This window comes from Medicago truncatula, chromosome 5 (genome assembly GCF_003473485.1).
Source record: "Medicago truncatula cultivar Jemalong A17 chromosome 5, MtrunA17r5.0-ANR, whole genome shotgun sequence".
NCBI classification, from domain to species: Eukaryota; Viridiplantae; Streptophyta; class Magnoliopsida; order Fabales; family Fabaceae; genus Medicago; species Medicago truncatula.
The window spans coordinates 216206-240284 of record NC_053046.1 but is presented as its reverse complement, the minus strand read 5'-3'; the positions used below and the strand labels follow the sequence as shown (position 1 = coordinate 240284).

Here is a 24079-nt window from a genome sequence, read left to right as displayed (position 1 = left end):
TAACGGTTTTGTTTTTTTTCTTCCCTTTTTTGAACAATCCTAATTGTACCTAATCTAAATCCTAATTGTGCACTATTAGCAAGTTACTCCAATAAAAATTTTAAACTGAATTTATTAATGGAAAATGCTATTTTTCTAGAAAAATAACATTAAAATTTTTTCAAGACACAACTTACAAGTTTTAATTGCATGATATATTTGTTCACTTTCTACTTTTCAGTCACACCTCCTTGAATTGTGGTAAATAGTGCATTGTGATTGATTGTTCTTTATTCTTGAAAAATTCTTGATGTTATTTTTCTAGAGATATATCATTGCTCTTTATTAATATAAACTTCTAAATACTTTAGATTTTGGTTGAACATCGATACTTCTCGTAAGTAAAATTTATTTAACATTTGAATTGATTTAAACAAATTGATATAAAATGATGTACCAAAAATAATTAATATAAAAATGTGACAAATCATTGATTGATTGTGATATGTTCGGTGAAGAACTGATGGAAGTAACGGTGGCGGAAGATGCTCCGGTATGGTGGCGATGAGTCTTCGTGGTGGGATGAAGAGTGTCTGCAGGCACGTTAGCACTCAAACGCTCAAGTTACCATTGAAACTGAGAAAGAGTGTATATAAAAAGTGTAGGAAAAATGAATCATACTTTAGGGGAGAAGCTATCTCACCCTTATATAGCCGTGTGTGAGAATAACCGCCTCCGTGACGTGTGATTATGAGACGGTTGGAGGACACATGCACGATATTTGATTCACAGAGGCGTGTTCCATTGGGGTAAGACGTACTGGTACTGATATGTTCCTTCGGACGGCGCGTCTTAGTCCGGTGAACGTCTAGTCCACAAGTCACAATGGGATTGATTTTCTGACCCGTTCAAAACAGATTGGATGAGGGATACATACTCAATCAAAATCCATGAGTACCGGAATGATCATCTTTTACATAAGTATTTTGATATATGTTTAAAGAATAAATAGTCAAATTAATCCGTAAACCGTCCATTTTTCATCATTTTGATCCATAAACTATTTAAATCAACTAAAAAGATCTCTAAACTATATACGAAAAAGTAATTAATGAGGTTGACTAGTTAAGTTCCACAAAGCGCTTGGAAGGAAGGAAGGAAGTTTGAAAAGGAGAAGAGTTAGATAGATTAGATTAGATGGAGAAAGCGGTGAGAGCATACGCAGAAGTTCTGAGACTTGTGCGGCGTTTACCAAAGGATTCAAGAGGTTATTATGCTAAGTACGCTCGCGAGAACTTCGTTAATTACCGTGAGGTCGATCCTTCTGATTCCACTACTCTCCATGATCTCTTTCAACGTACCTACACTCATTCTCTATGGGTTCTTCATAAGGTTCGTCCTTTTTTCTTTACTCATTCAGTTCTGATGATGGATCTTAATTGATGATTACTCATATCGCTACTGCAGTATTCGGTTGATGAATCTGTCGCTGATAAGCTCAAGGTGATATGCTGCTGCGATTAGTGCAGCTCAACTGTTTGTTGTTTTTCCTCGCATAACAATAATAAATTTCAGTTGCATTAATATTTTCCTACTGCTTGTTCAACACTTGTAAGATTCTCTATTTATTATTAATTCCAACATTTCCTAATGAATGATAGACGATATCTTTGGAGGAGTCCGACTCCCTCTAAAGTGATTAGCTTTATCTTGGAAAATTCTCCTTGATAGACTTCCAACGAGGGACAATTTGATCAGGCAATGTCGTGTGCGTGTGAGAATCACTTGGGGCACATGTTTGCATTTGTCTTAAAGTATTATGATCATGAATTCCTTTCTCACAACATTGCCATCTCCGTCTCTCTTCTTTTACTATTTTCCCTTGCTAGGGATTTCTTTTCATTTGGCATCATTTTCCTGTTTAATATTCTCTTCCAAATATGAAAATATTCAAATTTCAAAAAATTTCCTATGGAAATATTCAACCTTGTCTCATACATTCTGTTAAATGCCCTCAGAAAAGAAAAAAAAAATTGTATGGATATTGATATAGAAGATCATATTGCCACCGGAATGGAAAAATTTGGACTTTGACAATGCATATTGTGTTGTTAGCATTAAATTATACTTGGACTTTTAACTAGATTAATATACTTTGACTTCTACTTATTAGGAAGGATATCATTTTTTGGTTGTGGGAAGGATATATCATATCATAATCAAGCAAGAAATACATTGGGTGTTAAGTATTCGTAAAACCCCCATTTTACTTTTTGAAGTCTGAACTAAAGGTGATTTGAGTTTATAACTTTTGAACTTCAAATTGACTAAACAAGTATTAGAGAACTCTTGGTCATATTTGGTGCAGTGTTTCAACTTTCAATGCAGGTGAAATATGAAAATGTGGTTTTTTATTTTTATTTTTTTAAACTTGGCATTGCAATCAATAAGAAAGCTAGGGACACATCTACACAGTGAAGCAGAAGAGCATTCAATTGATCACAGAGTTCCAATTTAACTTATTTATCATCATTAAGTAACAAGAATCTTACATTTCACTATTTCTATTTCCCTTCCTCGTATGCTTATCAAAGCACTATCACAAAATAAATATCCAAGTACTATCCATAATTTAGTTTTTACTCAATCTTACATATGACCATTTCCTTTATTTTTAAACAAATGATTGTTCCTGTCCTTCTTAATAAAACTAGACTGTTGGTGTGAAGCCATACTTCAATATCACCCACAACAGTGCCCTCAATCTTTGTCAGTTGTCTAGTCTTGACATTGTAACTAAAATGCATGGTTTTCTTGCCTTCGTAATTCTTCTCTCTTAGCAATGGGCCTAAAACTATTTGAAAGATGATTTGATCGTTGATCCACAAACGAAATGCCACACAAAAAATACTAAGCCCACGACCGCAAACAGCCACATAACCAAAAGGTCAGATCTCATGATAAAGAGACCATTTTCTTGCATCAAAATCTAACATGTAGATATCAAATCTTTATAATAAGCATCTTTACACACAATGCAAGAAAGAAAATTTCCCAATCATAAAAATATCGCAAGAGGACGATGATCCATTCATAATAAGCATCTTTACTCGAGTTCATTGTTTTAAATATTAGGGAACCCTTCTTTTGATAAAGCTCTTAATTTGTGAAATTAAAACATCAAATTCAGATATTCAATCCAATGAAAAATGATTTTCTCTATTAGGACTGATGAATCACTCTCAAAAATCATGTTGTGGAGTCCCACTTGATTAACCCAATTATTAGTCAATTATAGTTACATTCCTTTTTTTGGGTCTATCTTTTTCTTCCCCTTCCACTGAAGGGCCTTATTGTAAAAAGTAGTATAAGGTAACAAATTTTCTTTCTCAATGGAAAGAACTTGCAGCAAGTTTATATGCACTTAACTACAATTTCTCCAACGCATTTTTATAGCATTCTGATTAAAAATATAAGTTAAAGTATGACATGTGTGCTTAGTGGGTTTTATTTTTTATTTTGTAAATTATGAAGATAATATTTAGTGTTACAAATGAGGCAATTTTTATAAATTAAAGTTTGTAAGAATAACAAATATTTTTGTAAAAAAAAAAGAAATTAAAGATGAGTGATTGATTTATATTATTTTAAAGGTTTAATACATCATCTGGTCCCTTAACTTATTTTATGTTTTCATTTTGGTCCCCTAACTATAAAGTGTCTCAATTTGGTCTCATAAGTCTTCCTCCGATTACTAATGTAGTCATCTCCGTTAGTTTTTTAATGTCTAAATTTTTTGATATGACTTTAACCATTTGATCGCACGTTCATTGTATTTAATAGTGAACCGTCATCGTCTAATTTTTTTTTTCACTTTTCATCATCTTCTCTCTTCTTCTTCCTCATCATCTTCTTCATTCATCTTTTTCATCATCTTCAACATCAGCTTCATCAATCTTTATACAAAACCTAGAAAAATTCCAGAAATCATCAACAACAATCAATAACAAAACTATCATCATCATCTCAACAGAAACATATGACCAGTACCCTCAGATCTGAAATTCCAAAAAAAAAAAAACCCAGTAATGGGATTGAAGAGAATTGAAAAAATGGAACACGTTTAGCAAAAGGATCTGTGGGTTAGAGTCATTTACCTCAAACAGTGGCGAAATGAAATATCTTTCTTTTCCTTTCTACTTGTTGTGGTTTAATTCACAAGGATTAGAAGTTGTGATGTATATAATTCGGTAATGCTTGATCTGAAATTATCGAATCTAATTTTGAGGGAAAATTCATCGCTCTGTTACAGTGACAATAAATAGATTATTGAGTTTGTTTATGAATTTGAATGTTGCTGAATTATTTATGGGTTTGTTTATTAATTTGAATTTTGTTGTTGTTGTTGAGACTGAGAGAGAAGTGACAATTAGGAACGTATAACATGCGTGTGTCATTGAGTAAGCAGTGTACATAAACACATAAAAGTGACTGAAAGTGAGGTTTTCCATCATATTAGCAACAAGAAAACTCCAAGCTCATGTGATGTGCTTTAGTCTATTATAGTGAACACATTGATTGACATGCTTTGGAATGACCCAACCACATTGTGAGATCGTTGATGAATTTATGGGAGAGTGTTGTTGCTGATATGAGTTGATTTTTTGTTTAAGGAATTAAAGTTTATGTTGTTTATGGTTGATGAATTTATGATCGTTAATTCAGTTGCTATTGTTGATGGTGGTAGGAGGTGTAGTGATGATATAATGATATTGTTGATGAATTTCTGGATTTTTTTATGAAGCTTGATGAAAATGATGAATAAGAGGAAGGAAGAAGATGAAGAATGGGATATAAAGTTAGATGTTGTTGACTCACCGTAAGATAAAATAGACATGCGTAATCCAAGGGTTCTTCTTTAAATAAAAAAGATCAAACGGTTTAAATTAAAAAATTTAATAAAGTCTATGGTAGACCACCTACAAAGTTGGTTCACCTTAGACATTTAAGATTAAAAACTAATGGAAAGGACCACATTAGTAAACGGAGGAAGACTTATGGGACCAAATTAATACACTTTATAGTTAGGGGACCAAAGTGGAAAACTAAAAATAAGTTAAGGGACAAAACGATATATTAAACCTATTTTAAAAATGGCTTAATTGCACTTTTGGACCCCTATCTTTCCAAAAGTTGCGGTTATGGACCCCTAATTAATTTAAATACAAAACAGCCCCCTATGTTTTGATTCTTTGGCAGTTTTGGACCCCAAGTCCATTGTTGACTCGGTCAACGCTGATGTGACACCCTAAGTGAGGTGACACCCAAAACTGCCAAAGAATCAAAACATATGAGTACCGCTTCAAAGATTTGAAAGAAAACGCAGCGATCTGATTCATCTTTTGGTGCGAAAAGTGGTAGATACACACAATTCACTCCCTTCCTCAATCGTTGATTAGATTAAGATGAGTTTGAATTCTTGTAAAAGAGCATCATCATCTTCTGATGCTAATAGGAGGAAGAAGAAGCAGCAGAAAACAACTACCACCACCAACCAGAAAACCTTAGGCGTCGCCTGGGGGAAGAACTCTTCTAATTCCACAAAATCCCCTTTCTCCGATGTTGCCAGGTTTATTATTATTATTTTTCTTATTATTCCTTCTCAATTTCTCAGTATTTAATTGAAAAATGTCACTATTACAGTTACATGACTGAGAAGAATCGAAAACTACACAATCAGTTTAACACCGAAGAAGCTTCCACTTCTTGTGGGAACCCTATATTCGCCGGAGTTTCAATTTTTGTCGATGGTTTCACCGTTCCATCCAGTCAGGAACTGCGTGGATACATGTTAAAGTATGGTGGAAGATTTGAGAATTATTTCTCAAGGCATCGTGTAACACATATCATCTGCACCAATCTTCCTCACACTAAACTTAAGAATCTCAGAGCTTTCAGTGCAGGGCTTCCTATTGTAAAACCAACTTGGATTTTAGATTCTGTTGCTTCTAATCGACTATTGACTTGGGCGCCTTATCAACTTCACCAGCTTTCTAATAACCAACAACCAAAACTATCCAAATTCTTCACATTCACAACTACCAAAAATTCTGAGGATTCCCTTTGTCAAGTAGAGTCAGACATTGAAGATTCATTTATTAGTGCTGGAAAATCAGAGGGTAGACATTCATCCGAAGTCGGGGATGTGGTTGAATCTAGCAGGCAAATCATTACCGAAGCTGATGACAATGTCTCGGAGAATACTGATGCAATTATGATGGAAGAGCTGCTGGCTAGTGCTGGAATTAAGTGTGATGAAGAAGATCCAGTGGGAGGAAGCAATGATGCTGCTAAAGACGAGGAAAACATCCAAGGTGAACTCGAATCTAGTTGTCAAGAACCTTCTGCATCAGTTAGTAGCCTCCGCTCCGTAAATGAAATTCCAACTTCTGCCTCCACCAAGCCTTCTAAGCAGTGTCATTCAACTCTTTCCGATCCTAATTTTGTGGAAAATTATTTCAAGGTACTGAAGTTGATATAAGTTTGGATTTTCACATTACTTGTCAAAATGGTGACATTCTTGTTGGTTGCCTTCATTTTCTCTTATTATGGTGGCTACTGTATTCATCATCTTAATCCTCTTATAGTATTCTGCAAAGATAGGATGGGGGGAGTCATAACTAGTTTAAGCACCCTTGGTGGATTTGGTTGTGTTTGCCATCCCATAACAGTAAAATCAAAATAAAGATTAAAAATAGAATAAAAAAAACTGACTTTGTCTAGGGAGGGAGATGGAGAATATCAACCTTCTTTAAGGATGCAAATTGCAAACTTATCAAATGATATACTGTTATGATATTGACTTGCTCCTCGTTTTACTTTGGCATGATTTTCCTATCCGACTGTATCATAAAATTTATGCAAAATGTTAACGTTACCAATCTCTTAATCTCCACTGATGATGCCATAATTTTGTGATATCCTAGTTGAACTTTGGTATATGCAATATGCAGAACTCACGGCTACACTTCATTGGAACTTGGAGAAATCGGTATCGGAAGCGTTTTCCAACCTTTTCTACTGGGTTTGACAATGAAATTTCTAATATCAATGCCTCTAGTGTTTATGGGAACTCAGTCGTTATCCATGTTGACATGGTAGGCTTCACATACATGTTGGAAATAACTAATTGTTGTCAACTAATTTTCTTTGTTCAATGCTTATCAGATTTTACTTTTAAAAACAAATGTTATGTTTATATTGTTGTGTCATGTGCTGCCCCAGGATTGCTTTTTTGTCTCGGTGGTTATCAGGAGCCACCCTGAATTGTTGGATAAGCCTGTAGCTGTCTGCCACTCGAATAATTCTAAGGGAACTGCTGAGATTTCCTCTGCAAACTACCCAGCACGTAGTTATGGTTGGTTATATGCAAATTATAAAATGACAATATGACTCAATATGCTACCTTATTTGTCTATCTTTTTGCTTTGTAACTTATGACTTCTGTCGTTGTTAGGTATTAAGGCTGGTATGTTTGTTCGAGATGCCAAGGCTCTTTGTCCCCACCTTGTTATCTTTCCATACAACTTTGAAGCGTACGAAGAAGTAAGTTACAGAAGGGTGTATTTAATTAATAAAGTTACAGAAAACAATTTCATATCTTTCTGTAACTTTTTTTACCCCTTATTTTTTATTTTTACCAAGACATGTTGGACAATTTGCAGGTAGCTGATCAATTTTATAGTACATTGCATCGACATTGCAACAAAGTGCAGGTTTTCTACGGTTTAATATTTTTTAAGTTCATAAATTCTGAGTTGGTGTATCTTTAGTGCTATAACCGCTACTTAATACAGGCTGTAAGCTGTGATGAAGCATTTTTAGATGTCACCCATTCAAAGGTTGAAGATCCTGAACTTTTAGCGTCATCAATCAGGAAAGAGATCTATGAGACCACTGGATGTACAGCCAGTGCTGGCATAGCTGGAAACATGCTTATGTCTCGTATTGCTACTAGAACTGCTAAGCCAAACGGTCAATATCATATAACTCCAGAAAGGGTATGTTTTGGAGTTTTCTATTAATCATTACTGAATCTACAGGAGAGAGAAAATGTGTAAGAGAGAGAGTTTTGTTTAGGTAAGAGAATATGAGATTAAACCTGTTATTGATTGATTCATCTGCTAAATACAACTGTATTTATAGTTTCTTAAGCTTGCAATAGCAAAACTATAACTAATGACTGCAACTAACTAGTCTGTTACTAACTAATTGTCAGTTATGCCAGCCACGCTAACTGACTGGAAAATTATGGAACACCTCTATATGCTGACAGTATTAATTTGTATTTTTTGGTGTGATGGAGGTGTCACGTAACTGATATTACGGCCCTGTTTCTTTTCTTTGTACATTCCTTTATTTTATGTGGCCAGACAGTGTCTGTTCCATGAACTATATGCTGAAAGCTTTTGACTATCTTCAGATATTTGTTGATTGCTATATGGGACAGAGCGGTAAAAAACAAACACAAGAATTTAATAAGCGTAGCAAAGATGAGAATGTTGCGTTGGATGCGTGTTAAGACAAGACGAGATAAGATTACGAATGACAACATTGGAGAGAGAGTTGGGGTAGCACCTATCGTTGAAAAGGTGGTGGAAACTTGGCTTAGGTTGTCTGTGTACATGGAGAGAAGACCTTTAGATTATATACTAGGAGAGTAGATCATATGGAGGGTAGTCAAACTGCTAGAGGCTGAGGAAGACCTAAATAAACTATAATAGAAACTGTTAAGAAACACCTAGAAATTAATGATAGAGATATGATATATGACAAAACATTATAGGGTCTTTTGATCCATGTAGCTGACCCTATTTAGTGGGATAAGATTGAGTTGTTGTTAATGCTAATTGTTGCTATTTTAATTTTGTATTTACATTGTGGATTATACTGTATGATACGATTTTTTTATTAGAAATTCTTTGAGATAGTTCTATGCTAGACATGGAAGATGTAGTTATGTTCAGTTAAAAATATTCTTTTACTCCAGACCATGATGCTTCAAATTTTCCTCAAGTTCTAATTCCATGTTTGACATGTACTTTGGAGTGTGGACATTGCACAAGACTTATTGTTTATGGTGGTTTCTGCTGCATGTTTTCACATAACAATAATATATTTATAGATCATCTTACATATCAAATTCTTCAGATAGTTAACGAAAATATTGTGCTTGTGATTTGTAGCTTTTCTACTAAATTTGGACATGTAGGTCTACAATAAGTCCCTACAAATTATGTAATTTGATAAAATAGTTGATGTGTGGAACATGTCAATATTTTCGCCTTCCCTCTTATATAGTTTTACTTTTCCAGGTTGAAGATCATTTAAGTCAACTCCCAATTAATGCACTTCCTGGAGTAGGGCATGCTTTACAGGAAAAATTGAAGAAGCAGAATGTTCAAACGTGCGGACAGTTGATGATGATTTCAAAGGTTTTACTATTCATTGACTTATTCTTTTTAATGATTTTTTTTCTTTCTTTTTCTGATACTTTGGAAGTTCAGTTTCTGTTCCTTGACTCCCTTTTGAAGGTCATTTTGTGACTTTTCAAATCTAGTATTAGTACATCCAATACAATACAAAATAAAGTTGACATAAGCCTCCTTATAGCATCAAAATGAATTAAGTTCCAAATGACCACCAAAATATATACTCAAAATGAGAATAGGTTGTGTAAGAAATTAGAAACAGTTTATTCGACACAAAGAACAAATTCTTCATCTTCTCTCTAAATCATGCAGTGTGTACTGTGTACCATTCTCTTCTCCTTAGAGTGAGCACGACCCCGAACTCCATGGAATCGCCACAAATTTAGCTCATAAGAGAAAGAAAATAGGGGAGGCTATACAAATTTCTCCACAGCCCGAAAAAGGATTCCCGAGATTGAGAGAAAATGAAGCAAATAAGGGGAAAGGGATAAAGTGGAAACACAAATGAGGTAGGGTGAAGCCGCACAACACAAGGGTAGAAAATATAATGCTTCTCGTTTGGGGAGAAGCTTTAAAAGGATTCGGCCCTCGTTTTTAAGTGAAACTGCTCATTTCAAAAACCTTCAAGAACAATTTTTTTTTTCTTTCTTTCAATTAGCACAAATTCTAGTTCATTTTCTTTTGGGCATTAGTTGAATAGAAATATCTAGAGATTAATGAGCTGGATAGAAGTATGGTACATGAAATGAAAGAGCATTATGGCGTCATTAGATCCATGTAGCCGACCCCACCTAGTGGGATAAGACTTGGTTGTTATTGTATTAGTTGAAAAATGTTTGGATAATTCTACTGTGTCAGTATCTGACATCTTTGCATCTGCAGGTCTCACTGCAGAAGGACTATGGAATGAAAACAGGAGAAATGCTGTGGAATTATAGCAGAGGAATTGATACCCGGTTGGTTGGGGAATTTCAGGTAGGGAAAAAGGCCATCATTTTGAATTTTTGTTTCATCTTTAAAATCCAAACTCGATTTCTCGTTATTTGGACTTGGAATATTGACAATATTTTGGACACACACACACACATTAATCCACCTATTTTCCTCCACTGTACATTGTGCCAATAGGTTGTGTAAGTTGCCCCTTTGCATTGATCTACTGTCGTCCTTGTTTAGTCATTGACTAACAATTTTTAAAGTGATCTAGGATTGAAGGATATAAATTGTCAGGTTAATATGATAAATAATTATATTCTCAGTCTGAAATCAAAATTGGTATATTTATGCTCCACAACATGATTTAAACATGATGCCACTGGCTAGTATTTTACTCTCAATCTTTCACCTCAAATGTGGTGTTTTATCCTCGTTTCTTCCTTTGAAGGTTAATTGTTCTTTCTTGACAAGCTTATGTTTGAAGCCATTTCATAAAGATGGTGTTATGTACACATATGCAGGAATGCAAGTCTATTGGTGCTGATGTAAATTGGGGTGTGAGGTTCAACGATATGAAAGATGTCAGTACTCTTCTACACATAACTTATTTTTATTTTTGCCTTAGAGTATTGCAAAACAAAACAATCAAAATATTGACTAAAAAGTTTTTCCAGTGTGAGAACTTCCTAACTAACCTTTGCAAGGAGGTCTCATTAAGATTGCAAGGTTGTGGCATGCAAGGGCGCACTTTCTCTCTCAAGGTATTGATTACGTTTAGCTTGATAGATTTTTATTTTAAGATTATTCAGATATCAACTTTCGGTTTTGGCTCATGAGGTGCTTTTCATGTCCTGTTTTATTTTCTAAACTGTCATTTATATTATTATTGTAAATGTTTCTTATAACTTCTAAGTCAAAAGATATAAATTTTTTAATTTTTTTTGGATATATGTTTTAGATCAAAAAGAGAAGAAAAGATGCTGATGAACCTGCAAAATTTATGGGCTGTGGAGATTGTGAAAATTTGAGTCACTCAGTAACGGTAAATATTGAAACATCCAGCATTTTTCATTTATGCATTAAACTGCTATCCAGTCTTCCAAAAGTTTTTCTAATTGTTTCAAGTACTAATTTTCTGTTTGATATACTCGATGTAGATTCCCGTTGCTACTGATAATTTGGAAGTACTCCATAGGATAGCAAAGCAGCTTTTTGGAAATTTTTATATAGGTATCTTAACTTTTAATTTCCACCATTTTAATGACTATAACTGACCAGTCTTGGTATATCCTTAGACTCTTGAATCCTTTGCTGCATTTTATTTCTTTAGCAAAAAAAATAAAGGAACTACTATTTCATTTGATGGGGGTAACACTTAAAAAGGCTTTTGGTAAATTTTGGTAATAAGAAAGGCCAAAACTAAAGCAAAAGTGCCATATTTAATATGACCATACTATATAAGGACGATGGTTAAGAAAGTTGTACATTTTTTTTTTGCATTTATGATTAACATGGTTTGGTTTGGCCTTGGGTTTATTCTTAAAGTTTCATTAAACACTTGATGCAAGTTGTTTCATCCTTTCAGGATTGGATGGTGTTCATCTTATTCTATTCTAATTAAATGCTTGCATATCAAGCACTTAAGCTCAGCACTTGTTGTTGATGATAATAGACTAACGTTTCACAGAGGATTCAGTGATTGGTTTGATTTCTAAAACATAGATATATAGTGTTTTAGCCCAGTACTTTTTGCAGGGAATCCATATATCTCCAGTTAATTGGAAATCTAACCATCATCTTCTCCTTTTGGCTATTTCACGTAGATGTCAAGGAGATTCGAGGTATTGGCCTGCAAGTTTCCAGACTTGAAAGTAGCAAGGCATCTAAGCAAGGTACCTGTACTATTTTCAATGAAGTTTAACCCAGCTGTGCTGTAATAAGATACTGTTTTGTTGTGCATGCTACTAAATTTATAGGCGACTTACTGAACTGAAGGAGAACATATGTTTTTAAGCTGAGATTTGCTATTTTGATGTTCCTCATCTTTCCTTCTCTCTGTCCAAACAGATTTGTTGCTTTCCTTGGTTTTGAGCTATGGTTTTATTGTTTTTCAACACTTTCTTTCTTTGTGATTGTCTAATAATATTTATTTCATGAAGGTGCAGAAAAATATAATTTGAAATCATGGGTCACTTCAAGATCTGCAAGTATGGATAAACAGAAACATCCCATGGGTAATGGTAATTGTTGTTGAACAGGGCTTTTATGCTATGATATTATTTAGAAGATAATTGGTGTAGATCATATATGAATAACTGTGTTCTCATTTGGGATTTTGTTAATGATTAAATTAATAAAAATGACATCTGATGGTGTCTCTTTCTTCAGGTCATGACAAGCAGAATATGGACGGCACTTCCATTCATGGATGTAGAGATTTGCGAGGGTCTTCAGTTGAAAAGGACAACAACATACAAGATAACCAAGCTAGTGCTGACCGAATTTCAACACCACCTCCTTTGTGTCACCTTGATGTGGAAGTTATAAGGAATCTTCCCCCAGAAGTATTTTCAGAACTAAATGAAATTTATGGAGGCAAGTTAGTTGATTATATTACTAAAGGAAAAGGCATAAGTGAGAGTTCTAGCTCTTTACAAAGCTCACTTTTGGAAAAAGAAGGTAAGCATTTCTCTATTTCATTTTCCTAGCTAGTTTGGACTAATGCACAGCTCAAATCTGCGTACATGCTTTCAAATTGTTTATTCTGCAGCAACAAACAAGGAAAAGGAGCTTTTGGATGTGGATCCGATTCCTCAAAAAAAGCCATTATCTGAGATTGAGGTAATTTTTTAATTTTTTTTTTTAAATAAACTACGGGTACTACACTGGACTTTTTCCCTTCATTGATTTGGATTGGGAGTTTAGTGCTTGTGGTATGCATAAGTTTTAATGCTTAAATCTTGGATCATATCATTGGATGATGGAGAATATTAGTCAATATAACAGTTCTCTCTTTTTACTCCATCTTTACTTAAATATACAGAATTTCAAATTTTCATGTGGAGATGATCAAGATATCAAATTATAAAGTTGATTTGATTTCATCTTTTTGGTGACTCTAGGAAGAAAAAAAAAATTAACAGAAAACCTAGTAGTTAGTGGGGAGAGTTGAACACATGATCTCCTTATCACTCCAACTCCTATGTCCCTTCCCCCAAATCAATTTATCCACCTTGTAACACAGTCACAGACTTAATTCATTAAAATGGAATAAATTTTAGTCCTGTTTGCTTTAATTTGTAATTATTTATTGTGCCACTTCCCCGAGAATATTTTGTTTAGCAACATATATCATAATTCATGGTTTACTGCCAGGTAATGCAACATGAGGCGGAAGGAGGTGAAGTTGTACCTGATTTAGGGTCTGGGCCGTCTTGTAACGTTAATCCCAAATCAAGTTTCGAAAAAGATGATTTATTGCCTTCTTCTTTAAGTCAAGTTGACGGTTCTGTGTTACGAGAATTGCCTGAGGATTTGAAAGCAGTCATTGTTCTGCAGCTTCCTGCACACAGGAGACAGGATATTAGCTCCAATGTTACTCTGGTTCCTCCTAGTGAAAACCATCAGGTGTCATTAGGTGTCAAGAATTCCGAGAATCTTGGATCAAATGTTCTGAATGAATGTCTTTGGGCTGGGAATCCTCCGAAATGGGTGGAGGAGTTTAAAATGAGCAGTTGCTTAATTTTAAATAAACTTGCCGAAGTTTATTATAAGTCAGGGTTGACTAGCACACTGTCATCAGTTTTGCACCAAATAATATCTGAATTCCACCTGCTAAATCTAGTCCATCAGATTTCTGATGACTCTGTCAACATCATGTGTGAGCTACTGAAGCAGTATATCAAAATGAAGATTGGAAAAGATATTGAAGAGATTTATATTTGTTTTCGGCTTCTGAAAAGGTATTTTAATGTTACAAGTTAGGATTGTACTCTGCTGAAGGGCTCATTGTTTTCATATGTTTTTATGTGCTTTTTTCCTTAGTATCTCCCACCTCAAATTTTATGTGTATAAATGTATGTATCTGTGTGTGTTGTGAATTCCGGTAAAAATCACACCAATGAATAACAAAGATGTGTAGAGCAAGTATCAATAGCAATCAATAACCAAATGTAAAAAACCACAAGCAATAACAACAATATAGACCTAGTCTATTAACTAAGTGCATAGCAAAACCACAATCAAAAGCAAGGAATAAACAAGATAAAGAGAGAGTAAAGGAAAGATAACAACACCAAGAAATGTTCACCCAGTTCGGTCCAAACTTGACCTACTATGGAGGAGAGATTGATCTCTCCAATCCACTATCAATGAGTTCTTACAAAGAGATACAAATGGGTTACAAGAAATTAGCTTTAACAAGCTCACAAAGAACAACCCTAATTTCTACCCATTTTCCCAATCTCACCAATGAACAAGACACTCATGATTTTCACTCTCCCAAGGTGTTTACAATTGTTTCCCAACTCTAGAATCTAACCCCCAAAAGAGAACCCTTAGCCTTTGATTTCACTAAGGATCTTCTCTTTTGGTTTCACAAGACTCACCCAAGTTGCTCACAAAAGACTCTCCACTCATGTGTTTCCCAACCCCATGAATCTTCTCCAAAAGGCACCAACCCTTTTCCCAAGAGCCCCCTCTTTTGGTTCTCCCAAGATTCACATCTTGAAGCTTTGAACCTCACCCAAAGACCCTCAACCTTTAGTATCTAAAACCCTAAAAGTTCCCTCCTTTGGTTTCCATGAGATTCATCAAGCTTACCCAAAAAATGGGTCATGGAGTACTTAAAACGTGTTTCAGATCTGTCAAAATCGTGTCACGTTTTCCCAAAATCGTGTCACGATTGGACGCCCTGCAAACCATGCTCACTACCTAGAAAATCGTGTCACGATTCTTCACTTTCTCAATCTTCATTTTAGAGGCACTTTGCAACAGTGTGTGTGTGTGTCTATAAATTAAAAAACTTTTATTAATGATACATTGACTTCTGTGTCTGTAGGTCCATCTTTAGGCTTATATACAGTGAAGATAGCTTTTTGTTTTTGTAACTTCCTGAGAATTTTGTTATACTAACTCTGGTTCCATATATAAGAAGAAAAGAATCATCATGATCAAGGAAGTTCATTTAACATTCCAATGTTGAACCTTTATTTCAAATACTATAACCCTTGCATTAACACACCCACTTTTATGGGGAGTAGATGCGTTTGTAGTGAATATTGAAATGGCATCAAGCAGTTTTAGCAATTAGTACATTTCAAGATTTGTGACACTTATAATTAGGACCAAAGAAAACACCAAACTTTTTCTTATATATGGACCAGAGAGAGTATTTCAAATTCGGTTGATGACAGTCACATGTTAAAGAATATTTCAAAATGGTTGTTGTGAAGTTAAATTAATTATTTTTTGGATTATTATCTTGTGACAAACTTTGGAGTGACTCATTTGTTTTCAGGTTTGCAGCAAAATCACAACTTTTCCTACAAGTGTATAATGGTGTATTTCCATACCTTCAGGTATATCTTATCAACCAAACAAGACATCATGAAAATAGGGGGGAAATTTGCAGAGAGCAGGGGTGTATGGTGTGGCTCTTGAAATATTTTAATAGGATGGAAATCTAGTGCTGGCCTGGTTTGTATTTAGGAAAATGTACATTTTAATGGAAATTGTATTTGGTAGTCTTCGTTGAAGTCTTTCTAAATGCAGGGCTTACTCTTTTGGAACTAAAATAAATGTTTCTATTTTAATCAAAGAGCAATTGATCAGTGCGAACACAAAAATTTACAAAACAGAGGCGGATAAGGGCTCCTTAACAAAATAATAAAACATATAACAGTCAAGAAAAAAACTTTTATCAACTCCAAGGATATTTGTCAACAAATATTTTGTATGTTCCTTAATGAATTTTCTGATGACCTTAATACGTTGATTTCTAATTTGGCCCCTCTTAAACAAGGGGAGCACTTAACAGGGAAATGTGCATAGTTACAAACAACTGTTGATTGAAAAATTGTAGAGGTTGTGATCAAATTTTTTTTTTTGTATTGTGATGTAGTGGAAACTTGAAACACTTTTATTAGCACATGCTTTCTCTTCTCTCTCCATCAATACATATTGAATTAATTCTGATTTAAATTTTGTAGGAAGCTGTTGATGACAATTATGGAGGAAGTTTGTTTATAACCCCATAGTAACACTCAGATAGTCAAATTCTTCTACTATGGGAAATTAAGCAAAATTCTATGATTGCTATGTGAGTCTATGCGGTCATGTCACAAGCCAACAGTTCTATCAACCATGATGTTCTGCAGAGTATGTTTTACTTTAATGTGAATGCTAATAATTTTCTGCTGTGTTTGTGCTTGTTTAATGGATGTGAATCGTATAACTCCTTTTTTATTCATTTAATCTTTTTCATTGTCTTGTCTAAAGTTTCCTATCTTGGTTATTGATCATAACTTAGGTCTCTATCTATAATTCATAGTTCATCAATTATTTCTCAATGACTATATCACTAACATTGATTTTACATGACTCTGTTTCTATTTATAGGTGTAAGTACATTGCACCACCACCAGATGAATTCAAAATTAGAGAGAGAGAGAAGATGAAGATAAGATACAGCAGGTTAGTTTGCTTTGAAAATTTTTAAGTATGTTTGTGCTTATTTGGCTTGCCAGCCTAGTGGTATTAGTTTGTGCACCAGTAGCAATTTAGTTTTTTCAGATGTCTTAAAATCGGTGTCAAGGCTTGTAATAGCTGCAGGCATGAGGCGAAAACAAAGTTTTTGCCTATCATTTGCCTCCTCAGTAGTTCTCTTAGAATTTAGGTTCAAGGTCAATCTCGACCCAACAAAACTTATGGGTCAATTTGTTACCAGTTATAAAAAAAGTGATTTCGGTATTCAACAATATAGAGATTCTTAAGAAAAATAATAGTTATTTGTTTGCGTTTGTTCTCTACAATGATTTTTTTTTTTTTAAATTAATCTTTCAAAAATAATTTTCAAGATAAACTAGTCAAAACAGGCTTTCCATTTTTTTGTTTTATCTTCAGATTCTCATTTTTTTTAAGTAACAAACCAATGAAACTCATAAAAGTGATTTGTTTTTTAAATAGCTTTAAAAACGAATGTAACAAACATGTCCTATATGTTTGGACAATCCTCACTTTATAAGCTTTACTGCCTTATAGTTTTATAAGCTGTACCTATGCCATATCTCTTATCAATGTAGGACTCTCAACACCCTCCTCATGCTCAGGACAGAACATCTAAAGTGTGTACTAAGTAATATGAAAAGAATAGCAACATGTTCAATAAGTTTTTCATGTTTCCATACTTTGGAAGTATCTTAAAATTGATGTGCAAGTATATATCAAATGAGAGAAGTAGTTAGAATGAGAGGATGAAAGGAATTAATCTGGACCATTGGATCAAAATCAACGCTTTAGATTTAATTGCTCTTTAAAAAGGGTCATGCACTACAACCTCTACCTTTCATCTTCTCCACTCTCGCCTACCCTCATCTCCTTCTGCTTCTACGTTTTTTCCTTCAAAAATATTAAAAAATTAAATTAAGAATCACCTTAGATCTAATCAAACAGTTGGGATGAATTTAGTTGCTAGATGCATATGCGCTTCTGCTATCTCTCTCATTTCATTGTCTTTTCAATTCTTATATCTTTCATTTCTCCCTCTCGCTCGCCTATACACATTGATGCAGATTGTATGTTTTTTCCAAATATCACTTCTCTGATTCCAGCCATAACAAGACCATTTTATTGCATCAATTCTATTATTTGTTTTTAATTAAAAAATCATGACTTTTGGATGAAATTATAGAAGAGAATTTGGGTTAATAGAAAAAACTCTAAATACTCAAATATCCCTGTTTCATTATTTGATTAAAAGCGTGATTCTTTTTTAATAGAAAATTCAGAGTTGATTATTGAAAATTACAACAATCAGAAAGTGATTTAGAATGGTTTTCGATGTCTGTTTTTGTTGAATCCAGAAATTGATTTAGAATTCTTAAATTAAATTACAATTTGAAGAGTACCAGGGAAGATTTTTTAATTGAAGGTGTGTCTTTTGGGAGTAGACGATTGTTGTTGCATTAACGAAAGGAACAGAACAGTCTCCTCGTTAGTGAAAAGGAAGAGTATGTTGTGCAGAAGAAAGAAGAGATCGAAGGCACGTGACCGTATCTTTTACTGGAAAAGTAGCACGTGCTCCCCCTAGATAAGAGCTTTTAATCTTAACCATTAAATTGAATCCAACGGATATAAATGACTCCTCTCATCTCTCATTATAACACTTCCTCTCATTTGATACATCCCCTATATATATATATATATATATATGTGTGTGTGTGTGTGTGTGTGTGTGTGTGTGTATGCCATGGAGTAATCGACTATGTTCAAGAGTTTATATTGCTTCAGGTTTGATGTTTTATACTTTCCTTGAGCTACTGCAATTGATATTATGATATTAGACTATACTAATTCTATAATCATGAATACCATTTGTCATCTGTAACCTTGAGCAATTTATAACCTTTATCATTTTAATTTTCTCATACCAGTTCTTTTTAATGTGATGGCCTCTGCCAAATTATACTATTTACGGATAAATGATAGAATCTGAACCTCTCTCTGTATTGCCCCCATTTTCTTATATAACAGGATTGAGATTGATGCGACAGCACTTGCTTAGTTATTGAATCAGGCATCATTATTGCAGTTACAGCTGGGAAGAGGGCAAGGGGGAGCCTTGGCGCAGCGGTAAAGTTGTTGTCATGTGACTAAAAGGTCACAAGTTCAAGTCCTGGCAACAACCTCTTGTGTAAAAACAGGGTAAGGCTGCATTCAATACACCAAAATGGTGGGACCCCTTCCTGGACCCTGGGTATGCAAGAGCTTTAGTGCACCGGGCGGCACTTTTACAGCTGGGAAGAGGGTCGATTTAGTCTTGGAGAAGCATAATAAGCTGCTTGTATAATTCAGTCCTGCTTGCAAACAAAATAGGTAATTTCTCAGCACTATATGAGTGGCAGATTTGGTTTGGTAGGTATTAGGCTTGACAACGGCCAACAAGACCTAAATCTAAACCCTCCTTGACTTTGACCAAAAAATCAGCACAGGTTTGGGTTTATGCAGCTACCAGGGATGGAGATGAAAATGCTTTGGTAAAAGGTTCGAGGCATGTCAAATAGAGCTCACTTGCTGGCAACTACTAGGCATCAACACCGGATCATCTTAGACTCCTCGCAGGAGTTACTTTTTTCCACTACTACTAATTTCGTTGCATCAGGTTGGAAGCAGAGTATAGTGAAGAGATTTTATACAATAGTTTTATTCTCCAAATAGCAGCTTATTAAATTTAGCTTGGTCTTATAGCCAATTTATTGGTTGTGGATGACAATTTGGCTTGGTCTTTAGCTGATTAAGAATTGTTTGAGACCATTGAGAGCTGGTTAACTTTGGAATAAGAATTACGGTAGACTTCCGTAACGTAGTCAAAATTGTTTAGGGTAATGGAACCAGGAAACATCTTTTTTTGCTTGTTTCCATGTTGTTTTGGTGTACATGCATAATAATGCTAGATATTTACATATTTATCATTAGGATTTCAACCTTAATTATATTCACGTCACTTTTGCGTCAATATATCAAAATGTTATTATCTTGGTTTAAAAAAAAAAAAATGAAAATGTTATTATCTGCATATTCATTCATTTTTGGTAGTGTAAAATTATACCACACGATTATGATATTTGCATAGCACTTAGTGTAGTAGCATAAGCGACCCATACGAAAATGTGAATATCCTGATAACATCATTAATTTGGTAGGAGGTGGAGTATCTTAATTGGTAGTCTGCTAATAGAGTTTGAGAGTCCTCTTGTCTAATCTAATGGGAAAAGAAGTACTCCGTAGTATTAGGTTGTGTCCTCTCCTCTGCCTACGACCCATTCTTCCCAATACTAATATTACCCGTCATCATGACCCAATATATATCTTTTATTTTCTTTTAACAAAATAAAAACAATTGCTAAAAAATACATTTGAACTATTTTCTTAAATATATGATTCAGTCTTCAAATAAATATTAAAACAAAAAAAACAATTATAAGTATTCGGTTTTAATGAAAACAATGAATTTTGTAAAATTAACTCAATGCAATTGCAGAGGAAACACAGACAGTAATAACAAAATAAGTCAAATTGAAAGGTAACATCCACCAACTACAATGCACACAGTAATATTCTGTCCGAGTAATTGACTTATTCCTAATATTTTATTTGTGTACAAGTCATAAACTCGTACTCTTTCGTATAAGAATGCATTTTCTTTCAAACATTTTGCCGTGTTGGATTTCAAAACTCAAATTTAGTTGCTTTTTGGGTTGTTCAGACTTAAAAATTCAAAGTAGTGAAAGAATAATAATAATAATAACCTTCCAACCCCGCCACCAGCTACAAGTTAAGTCAATAAAGAACAAAACAAGCCTTTTTCCAATTAATCTTCAATTCAGTCATTCTCCATACACATTGCTATATATACATATATATATATATATAACATTCCTCATCATTCATGCTCCAAACGACACCATTAACCCACTAATATATATTGTGTACGGTTTGGTACATCTTGGAAGTTAGATATATACAAAATGAAGCTGCAGGGTATTACTCTTAATATTATCAATGCCCTTTTTTTGATGATATTTTCCTTTCTCTTGCTCTCGCACTCCATACAAGTTGAGGGGACAAGACCTCTCAAAGATCAATCTGCTCCTTCCGTCATAAGTTTAATAATCAACCAGGCTTATTCTGGACCAAGCCACAAAGGACGTGGTCACTGAACTGATGCTGCATGTACGCCAAAGAAACTTAACTAATTTTATATGTTCTTTCTTGTCTATAGACGTAGGAGTTTATTTACTTTTAGGGAGTTGGAAAGGGAATACTCAAATTGTGACCCTCTGTTTTACATGTTAGAATTGTTTTGCTTTAGTTGAATTATTGTAGTAAATTGAAATCAATACATTATAAACATTAATTTGTTTCCATTTGTACATTATATCACTAAAAAAATGGTAGATTCAGTTAATGAAATAGCATTTTCCATTTTGAATATATTGAATCAAACTTTTTGCTTTGTTTTTTCTGCTTATATAATCCTTATTTTGAGTGAATACATAAATACAAGATAACTAATTGTTTATGTCATAAGCACAAATCATCTCTTTCCGTGATCACCACTTTGTCATTTATTAATTGCACTACACATATATTTGATCGTATGTACTAGATTGAGACTTGAGAGGTATTAGAGGATATGAAGTGTCTAAATATCATTTTTGTTTAATTAATAATGTAGCCAAAAGATTGTAATGCAGCTGCAATTTTTACAATTTAATGCAAGTTAATCTAGGTACAAATGCCATAAAATGGAAACACATCTAAAGCGACCAATTCTCTCAAAAAAAATATAATAAACTTTGATTAATTCCTTGGTATTTAACTTGTGCTCTTGAGTGTTTTTACTAAGACAGGAATAAGGTTTAAATCATACCAAGATACATGAAATCAAAGGACATTGAATCCATGAACTAATTCTGAAGTTCAAAAAGTTAGTTCAAAAAGTTGACCAATGAAGTTGATCAGAACGTTCTGATGATAATTCAGAAGGTTGTTCATAAACAAACCCAGAATCATCAAGAACATGAAGAACATGCAAACTACAACGTGACATAAAAATATGTCCAGGAAAGTACAATTGCATGGATGTATCAGCAATAAAGGCTTGGACAAGCAAAAGTGTCAAAAATGTCTTCAAGGTTCATTCAAAACTATGAACACTTGAAGTTTTAGGAATATTTTAAAGAGGATATTATCCTAGAGGTTACTTTACTGCACTTCAGTTATGTATCTACTATTAGGATTGATTACATCAAAAAGTAGTCTTACAAATCATCCTAAAGTAAGAGCAAATGAAACATTCTGATGGTCAGAATGTTCATCTCTGCACATGCTTCTAACTATGAACAGTGTAGTTGGTGAAAAGTTAGCAAGCAAAGCAAAAGGAGATCTTCCATTAGAGATAACGTGTACTCTGAACAAAATCAAGCAAATCTCCTAGAAGCATGGGCCTGAAGATTGCAGATCCACTATCTCTCTCTCCTGCACCAAGTCCAAGACAGATTTGATAACTTTATCCTACTTTATCCAACAACTTTTGATGCATATGGAGAAGTTACTTTTTGGTGGATAAAGCCCAACAAATCTCATGTCACCCATTGGACAAACCTAGAAACTCATTAGACATTCATCATTGATGAACCCAGATGAAGAACATCATGAATATCAACATTCTGATGAAGAACACAACAACATTCTGGTGTTCATCTTGGAAACACAACAACATTATGATGGTCAGAATGTTCACCTAGATTTTCAAGTAAAAGCTTGTGGGGCCCAGGACACGTGGCATAACACCATTGGGCACCTTACAACGGTTATATGAGCCCAAAAACTCTATAAATAGAGATCAAGGCCTTAGCAAAACTTGCACCATTGCAAAGCATACAAATAAACAACTTGAGATTGTTTTCAGCTCTTGCAATTGAAATTGATCAATCACTGAAGGCTTTTGTTACCTTCCCATAAGTGCACATCAATACTCTCTGTTATCTTTCTTAAAGATAACTTCTTCTTTTTCCTCTTCTGTTTGTTTTACAAACATTCAAACTTCTCACAAATTGTAATCAAGTCTCATCTAGCTTTAGGGGTACTAAAGTGTTAGCTTGAGCAAAGATTGTAAAATTCTAAGTGGTTAACTTAGCAACAAGGTGCAAGCCTGCTGAGGCTTAGAGAATACAAAATTGTAAGTGTTTAGGTGAACACAGATTGTAAGGTGCAGGATTTGAGAGATTATCTCAAGCATCATAGTGGAAACTCTCACAAGATTGTGAGGAGTGGACTAACCCACATTGGGGGAACCACTATAAACTTCTGTGTATTGATTCCCTCTTCCTTATACTCTTTACTTACTGCAAACACAATGACACAAACACATTTACTTTTTTAAACTGTTTTTGTCACTCAGACATCAGAACGTTCTGAAGTCTGTCATTAACTTAACTATTCCAAGTTTCAACTTGAGAATTACTTTTTAAGTTACATGATAATTTTAAAGGGTCACAATTCAAACCCCTCTTCCTTGTGACTATTTTATCTACTTCAGTTGTCGCAAAGAAACTGTAAATGATTTCCACGGCACTTAAGTGCCGATGAATTAGATTGAATTTCGCCAGTTAACTACCGCCGGTTAATTTCCGCGGCAGTTAACTGCCGAAGGGGCATTTGAGTAAATTACTGGTGTTTCTCAGCCAAACTAAATGTGTCTTCAACAATTTTCATTAACACTAACATACTAGAATTGAGTTTCACTTAGGAGCAGGACGGGTTAAAATTTGAAGATTCACCATACTATATTATGTGAGTTATTGTGTATATCTATCTTTTCATAGATATTTAAATGGTGTTACAAAAGAATTATTGCGAAATATAAAGTAAAAGATTTCATTTGTTTGAAA

At 34.2% G+C, this 24079-nt stretch overlaps 2 protein-coding genes across 7 annotated transcripts; both read left to right on the top strand.

Moving 5' to 3' along the window:
* Positions 1-980: 980 nt before the first annotated feature.
* Positions 981-1571, top strand: LOC25494479 (LYR motif-containing protein At3g19508). The gene is made up of 2 exons (XM_013597844.3): positions 981-1371; positions 1447-1571. The coding sequence occupies exons 1-2, from the start codon at positions 1177-1179 to the stop codon at positions 1501-1503; spliced, it is 252 nt and encodes an 83-aa protein (XP_013453298.1). The 5' UTR covers positions 981-1176; the 3' UTR covers positions 1504-1571.
* A 3770-nt stretch (positions 1572-5341) lies between these two features.
* LOC25494478 (DNA repair protein REV1) lies at positions 5342-20127 on the top strand. Of its 6 annotated transcripts, none has more exons than XM_024784051.2 (23): positions 5342-5608; positions 5683-6502; positions 6993-7136; positions 7264-7396; positions 7496-7584; positions 7704-7754; positions 7836-8039; positions 9354-9473; positions 10353-10445; positions 10928-10987; positions 11081-11167; positions 11365-11448; positions 11564-11636; positions 12230-12298; positions 12566-12646; positions 12795-13085; positions 13177-13247; positions 13782-14368; positions 15925-15985; positions 16616-16784; positions 17025-17099; positions 19158-19499; positions 19616-20127. In XM_024784051.2, exons 1-20 carry the CDS (start codon positions 5445-5447, stop codon positions 16661-16663), a joined length of 3330 nt encoding a protein of 1109 aa, XP_024639819.1. In that variant the 5' UTR covers positions 5342-5444; the 3' UTR covers positions 16664-16784; positions 17025-17099; positions 19158-19499; positions 19616-20127. The 6 variants fall into 6 exon arrangements, with proteins under 6 accessions (XP_024639819.1, XP_024639818.1, XP_013453297.1 ...); XM_024784050.2 differs by having other exon boundaries at positions 19611-20127; XM_013597843.3 differs by having other exon boundaries at positions 12572-12640; positions 19158-20127.
* Positions 20128-24079: the final 3952 nt, after the last annotated feature.